Raw genomic sequence first — 11,402 nt, 5'->3', positions numbered from 1 at the left:
AGAGGCGAAGTAAACTCAAGGAGTTGAAAAAACTTCCAAGTAGCTGTCCGGCTTAGTGATTAAGGAAGCTAACTTGAGTAGTTTGTACTAGGGGTGATAGTGCAAACCATTTCACAAGTTGTGAAAGAAGAGTGGAGTAGGCTTTGTTAATAGCCGAACCACTATAAAAATCCCTCTCTCTATCCCTCTTTACTTTCGTATAACTCTCTATCTGGCATTGCATGCATATTGACGAGACCATAAGCTTTCATAACAAAACCGCAAAGTTCATCTTAAAACGAATATACAATTTCCAATGTGCATAACCCTGAAAAGAGTTAATCTGAAAAATCGATTAGAGTCTATTCACCCCCCCCCCCACCTCACCTCTAGACTCTCTTTCGACCCTACCGGGACCAACACGAACCAAACGAGCCCTAATAATGCACACATGCGAATGTAATACATAGTATAATATATCTAGATGCACTGTTAATTAATTATATGTGGATTTACTATATATATTAAGTGTTTTCAAAAAAATATTTTTATTTGCACTTATAATTCTTAGTAAGTTTGGTATCATCAAAATCTAAGTACACTTGTTCCTAATAGTGGGTTTGCACCATTATATATACAAGAGCCTTTTTGAGTCATATTAAATTGTATAGCATTGAAACTTTTTCTTGCAAAATATTTTATTCAACATAATTGATGTTTGCATTTTTGTTAGGAAGAAGATGACTTATCATCTTGATCTCTTGTTACATTAGGAAGTCAAAGTGAAAGAATAGAGATTGAGAATTTATACTTTTTACTCTTTTATATAATAAAAAATACATGCGAATGCAAAATTATATATCTAGATGCACGGTTAATTATATGTGAATTTACTATATATTAAGTGTTTTTAGTAAAACATTGTCATTTTAACTTATAATTCTTATAAAATATTTAGAGTATGAAAATAATTATTTTTGTAACTAATCAAAAGTTAATTTTACAATCCATTTATATTTGTGTTATAATTTATGAATTAAAAATGTAATTTTAATTTCTCACATATAAATACGGAGTAATAAATAAAAATTGTTCCTAAATAATTTGAACGTTGCAATTAAGTTGAATGCTGATATCTTTTCAACAATGTTGAGTAATAATTAAGTAGTGGTTAAGTAGTGGTCCTAGTGGACAGAAATAATTAAGACCAACAGTAGCAGTCCTTTTTGTTTTCTAAGTAGTGGTCCTAGTTGATAGTTGTCTTTTATGAATTACAGTGGTTATATCGCAAACCGCGGTGCATAATCGATTATGCACCGCGCATCAAAACGGCGCTATTTCTTTATGTAAAAAAACGACGTGCTGTTAGTGTTAACGGAGTGACACTACAGTGTATCTAAACAGACACTGCTTCACGTATTATTTTTATATTATCAAATGAAACTGCAATTATATCAAAATGATACTATAGTTGTAGTGAAATGAAACTGCAGTATATATAAAATGAAACTGAATAACATTTCACATATTTGAATGTATATTGTACAATGAAGCTGTAATTATATCAAAATGATCATGTAGTTGTATTTTAATAAAACTATAGGTAATTATATCAAAATGATCATGTAGTTGTATTTTAATAAAACTATAGTGTATATAAAATAAAATTAAATAACATTTTCACGTATTTGAGTGTATAAATATCGAATGAAACTGTAGTTATATCGAAATGAAACTATAATTGTGTTGAACTGAAACTGCAGTGTATACAAAATGAAACTGAATAACAGAGTTATTTTTTGCGGAAGGGTGCGGAACGACGGAAAACGGATACCGTTTCTTTTCATTAAACAAAACGACGTCGTTTTAAAGCGCGGTGCATAATCGATTATGCATCGCGGTGCACGATATAATTTGCCTATCAATTATTGCTTCAACTTTTAAGGTGGAGTGGCGCCCACCCATGTGATCCAATTCCATGAAATTTAATTTGGGAGTTGACTGAGACGACTTTTAAGCAATTCAAGTAACGCCTACCGATACGTATTCTTAACTCCGATCCGATTACTTAGTTTGTGATTCTTCATTCTACCTAATTACTTTCCTCTATGTTTCTGAGGAACCCAATTTCCGGCCATATCAAAGAAATCCATGCCTTGATGACTTCTACATCTTCTACTCCTTTCCAATCACTCCCCAAAAAAGAGTATGATGTTTTCTTAAGTTTTAGAGGCACAGATACTAGAAAGAATTTCGTTGATCACCTTTACAAAGAACTACAACAGAAAGGAATTCGCACTTTCAAAGACGACGAGGGATTGGAAAAAGGACATCGTATTGAGAAGTTGCACCAAATTATTAGAGAATCACAATTTGCAGTTGTTGTGTTCTCCCAAGACTATGCATCAGCAAAATGGTGTTTGGAAGAAATTGCAACAATCATGGAATGCCAACAAAAGTACGGCGAGGAAATTGTGATACCCATTTTCTATGATGTGGAGCCTTCAGTTGTGCGCAATCAAACAGAAAGTTTTGCTGAATCATTTAAGAGACATGAAGAAAAGAATACAGAGAAGGCGAAAGTGGAAAGGTGGAAGGAAGCGTTGAAAAAGGCTGGCAAAAGCTCAGGGTATCATCTGCAGAATGACTTTAATGGGTATACATTCTAATTATTCCTTTGCACATTAATTTTAATAGATGTTGTTTGCTTTTTTTTTTTTTTTACTACTCTCCCCTTCCCATTTTATGTGTCTGATTCGGTTAACAAGGTTTTGAAGTTATTTTTAATCTAATTTTTTATAATATTAAGTTTAGTATTAGTTTATAAAATTTATATATTTAGAAACTATACTAAAAATAATATTAAACAAAAATAATTAAAGAAAATAAACTAAGACAAAAATAGTTTGGTTTGACTAATAAATAGTAAGTAGGACAGATTAAATGAGACAAATCACAGATGGCATATTAAAATTTTATTTTTTTATTGAGTTAATACTCAAAATCGTCCTCGACTATAGTGGTTTTTCTCAATTTCGTCCTAAACGACTTTGGTGACCTAATATCGTCCCAGACTTCAATATTTAATGCGAGTACTGTTATTATGTAGTTTTTAAGAAAGAAAGAACAAGTAGTAAAAATAATATTTTGTCCATTCCTATTACAATTTACAGACTCTAAGGTCATATCATTACCAAAAATAGTTTAAAAAGTAATATTTATAAATTTCAACGAAAATCAAAACTAATTTAAAACATAATTAAAGATATATTTCAATTACTTTGATAAGAAACTAAGAAAGTTAAAACATTATAAATGTTGAGAAGATCAAAATATTATTTATTTATATATTCAATAATCATAATATAATACGGAATAATATATTATTTTATTATAATAAATTAATTATAATGTATATATTCATATATTACTCAAAGATTACACTAGTTTAATATTGAAAAAGAAAAACTTAAAAGGCTCGTGAATAATACTTTAAAGTATGTATAGACTGCCATGTTCTAGACAAGATCAAACTTTATTAAAGGCAATAATTGAGAAATTAAAAATGCATTTTGCCTAATTCCTTAAGAATTGAAAACACCTACAACTTCTTTGATGAAGCATGGAAATTTTACATTGAAGTTTCATGGCTTTGTGTATATAATGGGATCTGTCCCATAATAATCTAAGTAGCATTGCTTGAATTCTATTAAGTCTGAGTATATATTCAATTGCATGCTTAAATTATATTTGTGTTCAATATTGTCAGGTTCGAAGCAGAATGTGTCGAAACAGTTACTAACGACATATTTACTCGAGTGAATCGATCCATTCAAGCCTCCTCAACTGTCCTTGACAATTTCGTGGGATTGGAAACTAGAGTTGGCTATATAGGTAAGTTGTTGATAGAGGAACCTGATGATGTTAAATTCATTGGGATTTGGGGTATGGGAGGTATTGGCAAGACAACAATTGCAATGTTTGTTTTTAACAAATATTTGAGCCAATTTAATGGAGCTTGCTTTCTTAAAGATGTTAAACAACATGAGATCACTGAATTGCAAGAGACCCTTTTAAAAACCATTCTAAAGGGGGAGATGGAAATAAGCAATGAGGTTGATGGAATGGTGAAGATAAGAGAATGGCTTGGAAGGAAAAAGGTTTTGATTGTTCTTGATGACGTAGATGATCACGTGGAACAATTACAGAAATTAGTTGGATGTCGAGATTGGTTTGGTAGGGGTAGTAGAGTGATTATAACCACAAGAGATGCTGGAGTATTGCGTTCCCATGGAGTTAATAAAAAGTATGTATATGAAGTACATACACTGGAACACCAGAAAGCTATTCAACTCTTTAGTTGTTATGCCTTTAGAAGTGAAATTCCTGCTAGTGGTTTCCAACGACTCACGGGATTGATAGTGCATTATTGTAAGGGTCTTCCATTAGCTCTTAAAATTTTAGGGTCTTCTCTTTGTGGACTAGAGGCTGCTGACTGGGAAAACTTTAGAGCAACTCAAGGACAATCCACATGATGATATTCATGGGAAGCTTAAGATAAGTTTTGATAGATTAGATTCCAAAAGTCAAAAAATCTTTTTATATATTGCATGTTTTTTCAGACACGAGAAAGAAAAATATGTAAAAGATGTGCTTAAAAGTTGTGATTTGCATCCAGTCATTGGTATGCGTGTGCTCATTGAAAGATCTCTCATATCAGTTGTGGAAGGAAGAATTGAGATGCACGATCTAATCCAAGATATGGGTTGGCATATTGCAAGAGAGGAGAAACCTAAGAGCATGGTATGGGAGTTTGAGGATGCTGTATTATACAGAGAAATGGTAAGGCATATATATGTATATTTCAATAATAATTAGATGGATGTAGCTAGCTAGCTAGCAAAATTAACACTACTGGAAATTGTGGAATTTCCGACCACCTGAAAGTAATCTTAAATCAATTCGAAAGCAAAAAGTGATCGGAAATAGTAATGAAGGTTTTTCAGGATACCAAAAGTGGTCAGAACAGGCTTTCGATTTGATTTAAGATCACTTTCAAGTGGTCGGAAATTCCATAATTTCCAGCAGTGTAATTAGTAGTTAATTTTTCCTAGCTTCCTAGCTAGCGAACTTAGCTTGAAGGTTTATTTTATTTTATTTTATTCTTTCAGGAGCTTACTAAACACATAGAATGTATTTTATTCTCCTATTCTACATATGGATTTTGGCGGCACAATTATGAGAATATTAGCAGTGCCTTTGAAGCTTTGAAGATACTCATAGGTAAATGGCCGTTGGAGGATATTAATATTGACCTTGTTGTCAAGGATAATTATCAGCTTCCTAGCAGCTTGAGGTGGCTTCATTTCCCATATTATCCTTTCCGTTCATTACCCACAAGTTTTCATCCCTCTACCATGGATACGAATCCATTGGAGCTTGTTGGGATTTGTCTGCACCATAGTTCTCTTCAAAATTGTTGGATAACTAAGGTACATACATATATGATTCTAACCTGCTCACTCACTACCGTCACTGTTGGAAATTATGGAATTTCCGACCATCTGAAAGTGATCTTAAATCAAGTCGAAAGCCTTGTTCCGACCACTTTTGGTATTCGGTAAAACCTTTGTTGCTATTTCCGACCACTTTTTACTTTTGACTTGATTTAAGATCACTTTCAGGTGGTCGGAAATTTCATAATTTCGAGTAGTAGCATGTGTTAAATTATTTTTCTTCATTAATTAATTAAATAGCTTAAACTAATTATTTTATTCCCCATCTTCTTCTACTCTTGCACGCATGCATGCAGGAATTAAATAAACTTACCTATTTAGATCTTAGCTCTTCCTGTTCTTTGCTAGAGACTCCAAATTTTGATATGATGCCAAATTTGAGATGCTTAGACCTTTCAAGTTGTAAAAAATTAGAAGAAATTCATCCTTCTATTGGACGTCTTGAGAAGCTTATTGTATTGGATGTAAGCGATTGCGACAAGCTAAAGAAGCTTCCCTGCTTTATTAAAGTTTCATCTCTTCAATTTCTTAAACTTGAGAAATGCAAATCATTAGAAAATTTTCCAGAAATCCAGGCAAATACGCCACTTGTACTGGAGCTGAATTTAGAATCCATTCGAAATATTAGAGAACTCCCCTCATCCATCGGACGACTACGTGGCCTCACCAAGTTATGCTTCTATGATTGTAGAAATCTTGTCTGTCTTTCTGATGATATATGTGAGTTGGAAAGCCTTAAAATTCTTGAGCTTACATGTTGTAGCCAACTAGAGTCATTGCCAGAAAAGCTGGGCAACTTGTCAAAATTGGAAGAGCTTCATGTATATAAGACTGCCATTTTTCAACTCCCATCTTCAATAAGGCAGTTGAGCTCACTTGAATGCTTGTGTTGGGTAGGCAACCGGGAGATTGATGAAGAGAGAGGTCTCAAATTTGTGCCTAGTGTATCAGGTTTGCGCTCACTAAAAAGGTTACAGCTCTCTGATTTTAAGACCATCGACGAAGGACTCCCTTCAGATCTTGGACAATGCTTGATTTCACTTGAATATTTGAATCTTCAGAGAAGCAATTTTGGTTATTTACCTAAAAGTTTGAGCCAACTCTCTAGTCTTCAATACCTTGACATTAGAGATTGTAAAGAACTTGAAAATTTTCCAGATCTCCCAAACACTATAAGTGAACTATATGTGAATTCCAAATTTGCCTTTGGAAACAAGTCAATCAACATAGATATGTTAGCAATCAAGTGCCCCATGTTATATTCGGTCTCATTCTTCTCTTGCGATGATGTGTTGGATTTGTCCAGAGGTGTAATCTTTTTAGCTAAAATGAGCAATCAATTTCCATTTCACAGAAAGACTCCTTTTAGTGTTAGCTACTCAAGCTATTCCTTCCAAAGCTATTCAATTTATCATTATAGTACTGTCTTGAGATCATTCAAATACCGATGCTACAAGTCAAAAAAGGATCTTCTTTAATCTTAATCTTCATTGGTATAGTACACAATTTGTGGGATTTGCTATATATTTTGTCACTTTTGAAGATTATATATGGGGACGACCAAGCTCGTACCAAGGCTTTGACGACTGTGCTTATCATTGTGTGATTAAAGCCAAACTATCATCACATGATGATATTAAAAATGAAGATCTCGAAACAAAATGTGTGATAGTCGGATCAACTTCTTACAAAGGTTATGACTACAAAAGACACATTTGCTTTGTCTACCTACCATTTAGTAGTTTGTGGCCTCAATCTAAACCTATAATGGAAGCAAATGATTATTCAAGATTCAAGGTGGAACTTGTGGATTTGAAAGCTTCAGCAAATTGGGGCGTTAATTTATTGTATAAAGGTAGGTGTATATATATATATATATATATATATATATATATATATATATATAGATTGATTTTAATTGTTCCTTTTTCTTCCCCTCATATATTTAACTTCCTTTTCAACTTTTTAGTGCTCTGTAGTTTCAACTTTTTACTAGATAAGTTTTAATTTTTTTTTTTCAGATTGCTTTTAGTTTTCTCCTTTATTTAGGCTAGGACTGGATTCATAACAAGCATAATTATAAAAATTTTACTTTTTAATTTGCTGATTGTGCTTTCAGCCCAATAGGAGCAAGAGAGGATATGGCTAATCACCATAGGAGTGATTCAGGTACTCATACATTACCCCTTTTATCTTAAAACATAATAAGTGTGAATGTAGGTTATACCCTTCATTTATGTCCGTTTTTTCCGTTAAGTTTATATATATATATATATATATATATATATATATATATATATATATATATATATATATATATATATATATATTATGCTATAAAAATTGTACTTTACAATATTTTGGACAAACATACCTCTACATGCACATGCATCCACCATATATTTTCTCATATTCTTCAATAATAATAATAATAATACACATTATACCCTTTCAAAAAAAAAATTAAAAAAATATACACATTATATATTGGAGTTATATGTTAGTTATTTTCTAAAATATAAATATCAAATTTATAAAAATGTATATTATTATTATTATTATTATTATTATTATTATTATTATTATTATTATTATTATTATTATTATTATTATTTACAATAATTTAAATATCTAAAATCTAAATAAATTTAAAACGGTAATATAAAGTACTAATATTGGGCACCTATTTTTTACACATCGCGCATAAAAAATACTAGTACTATTATATACGGAGTATTATTTTATTTTGTGTTATATTAAGAATATTCATACTCTTTAATATTTTATATTAACACCTATGGAGTATTTAACAAAGCTATAATCTATCTATACTATATATAGAAACAAAATCGTGAACGTTAATTTTAACTTCCCGCCCAATTCCTAAAAAATCTCTCTCTCTAATAAAATATATTGTTTCTACTTTCCTATTCGTACTATAATTCTAGGTTAAAATTCCTATTATAATATTATAAAATAGTGTAATACAATTTGTATTGTAATCTATATCTATAATCTCTAATCTATAATCTATAATCTATAATATCTATAATCTATAATCTATAATAATTCTATAATATTCTATAATCTATAATCTATAATATCTTTATCTTTATCTTTATCTTTATCTTTATTATATATAATAAAGCAAAATCTAGCTACAAAATTTTCCCTCTAAAGTGTGAATGCATTTTGATAGAAACAAGATTAGCAAGTATGAATGCATTAATTGTGTGGGTAGATGTATTTATACATATTTTTTTTTGAAGTTATTATGTGTATTTATATCTTATAAATTATATTTTATTATTATACCCCTATCTCTATCTCTATCTCTATCTCTATCTATATTAAAGCATAATGAAGTATGGAAAAAAGTTTATTGTGTTTAAATTTATTGGTAAAGTTTTATATTTAATATAATTTGTGTATATATTCATTTAAACCTCAATTATGATTAATTTGACTCCACATATATAAAGAGGGGAAATTGGATATAAAATAAATATAGTTCTTACATAAATAATCTTTTTCAAATGAATAAGTTTTTGGTGAAGATTTTCGACAAATATCGCATGTTATTTTATTTATAAGTTTTATTTAAATATGTTAGTTATATAATTAAAGAAGCTATTTCAAATTCAAATTTCTTGAAAAAAAAAATTCAAATTCAAATAATAATACAATTAACAATAAACTTTAAAATCAACATAATAGTAGCATAATTAAACTTTTAAAAATATTAAATATTACATTGTATAGTTATACTTACATTTTTAATCAAACTAATTCTGAGCTCAAGAACTCAAGTACGTCTTTCTGTTTCCACAACCATTACTTTCTTTGCTAATTTAGAAGATGTCAAAAATTTAATTGGTAAATTTGTTAAATTAATAATAGTTTGTGCATCACACGGGACAATTACTAGTATCTATAAAAACAAAATCTTGAACTTTAACTTCCGCCCAATTCCTAAAAAATCTATCTTTCTAGTAAAATATATTGTTTTCTACTTTCATATTCGTACTATAATTCTTGGTTAAAATTCCTATTCTAATATTATAAAATAGTGTAATATAATTCCTATTCTAATCTATACTATATATAAAAACAAAATCTAAAATTTAACTTCCCACCCAATTCTTTTAAAAATCCCTCTTTCTAATAAAACATATTGTTTTCTACTTTTCTATTCGTACTATAATTCTAGGTTAAAATTCATATTCTAATATTATAAAATAGTGTAATACAATTCCTATTATAATCTATACTATATATAAAAACAAAATCCTGAACTTTAACTTCCCGCCCAATTCCTATAATCTATATCTATACCATATATAAAAACAAAATCCTGAACTTTAACTTCCCGCCCAATTCCTAAAAAATCTCTCTTTCAAATAATATATATTGTTTTCTACTTTCTTATTCGTACTATAATTCTAGGTTAAAATTCATATTCTTATATTATAAAATACTGTAATACAATTCCTATTCTAATCTATACTATATATAAAAACAAAATTCTGAACTTTAATTTCACGCCCAATTCCTAAATAATCTCTCTTTCTAATTGATCAAATTATTTAATTATGGTAAACTAGAAAATAATTAATGATGGTAATAGAAATCCTAGAAGAATATAGAATACAAGAATATTTAATTAATTTTATATTATTATTGTTTGACTCATAGAATAGAATTAGGAATACAATTTCAATTCGCCCCGTAAATATCCACCCCAATCCACTCCGCATGGATCGGTGGTTTTTTTTTTTTTTTTTTTTTTTTTTTTTTTTTTGTGATAGTGGGTGGTGGATCGGGGGTGGGTCTTAAAAAAGTCAACCCGCGATGGGTCGGGTAGGATTCAGGTTCTATGTATAAAACCCGCCTAGAACCCCACCCGACCCACCATGTATATATAATAGAAAACTAAGTAGTACTAGTATATAGTTAATTATAAAAGTTTGAATAACATTGGGCAACTTTTTACTATTTTTATATCTAAATTACTAAATTTATTTTTAAAAATTAACAATTTAGTTATTATATTTAAATATTTATATTATTTTATATTTTAGTATAACTAATGAATTTTATTATTTTATTGTGTATAAGTAATTTAAATATTATCTTTTGAAAAAAATAATAAGATAGATGATAAGTGGTGGGTATCCGTAGTGGGTAGCTGCACCCAGTGGGGGTGGGGTGAGTTTTGAAAAAGTCCACACGATGCGGGTTGGGGGTGGGGATGGGTGGAGAAAATATAAGGTGAATTGGGTGATGGATGTAACATTCCCCGACCCACCCCGACCCATTGCCATCCCTAAATAGAATACAAGAATATTTAGGGACCTCCCAAATGCTCTGTCGGGTCGGGGTGTGGGGGTCCTTAGGGTTGGGATTCAGCCTTTGGAAGAAGAATATTTAATTATGGTTATATTATTATTGTGCCTCACGACCATTATATACTAACAGAACTTGAAAGGAAAATAATAATAATACGAGTGGTAATAATATTATCTAAAAGTAATCAAGTGATAATAATAATAATAATAATAATAATAATAATAATAATAATAATAATAATAATAATAATAATAATAATATTAATGTAAGAATTATAACATAGAATAAAACGTAATAATTAATAATAATAGTCTGGGACTAAATTTGAAATTGTCACGAAAGACGATAGAACCTCTGGTGAAATTAACTCTTAAATAATTATATATTGATTCAAATATTTTTAATATATTTCAACATCGCAGGTAAAAATACTAATTAAAAAGAAAAAAACAAAACGTTCTTATAATTAACGTAACAAATAGGTACTAATATTTTAGAAATTATTTTAATACATAAAAGAATAAATGCTACCCCTCAACCCCACTTTAATTTGTTTCA

The 11,402-nt window shown here is 29.7% G+C and overlaps 1 protein-coding gene across 14 annotated transcripts in view; it reads left to right on the top strand.

Moving 5' to 3' along the window:
* The first annotated feature begins 2,022 nt into the window (after positions 1 to 2,022).
* LOC109149060 (protein TPR1-like) overlaps positions 2,023 to 11,402 on the top strand; it is a 33,671-nt gene continuing 24,291 nt past the window's right edge. For 6 of the 14 annotated variants that reach the window (XM_019296691.1, XM_019296689.1, XM_019296688.1 and 3 more), the window contains exons 1-2: positions 2,024 to 2,635; positions 7,615 to 7,664. In XM_019296691.1, coding sequence (XP_019152236.1) covers positions 2,088 to 2,635; positions 7,615 to 7,664 — 598 coding nt within the window. In that variant the 5' untranslated portion in view covers positions 2,024 to 2,087. Of the gene's footprint in view, positions 2,636 to 3,748; positions 4,822 to 5,150; positions 5,472 to 5,791; positions 7,350 to 7,612; positions 7,665 to 11,402 lie in introns of all 14 variants that reach the window. The other 8 variants (XM_019296700.1, XM_019296699.1, XM_019296698.1 and 5 more) reach the window with 5 other exon arrangements.

This window comes from Ipomoea nil, unplaced genomic scaffold, assembly GCF_001879475.1.
Source record: "Ipomoea nil cultivar Tokyo-kokei standard unplaced genomic scaffold, Asagao_1.1 scaffold2149, whole genome shotgun sequence".
Taxonomy (NCBI): Eukaryota; Viridiplantae; Streptophyta; class Magnoliopsida; order Solanales; family Convolvulaceae; genus Ipomoea; species Ipomoea nil.
Note: the sequence above shows the minus strand (reverse complement) of the source record. Positions and strands in the feature narration are given on the sequence as shown.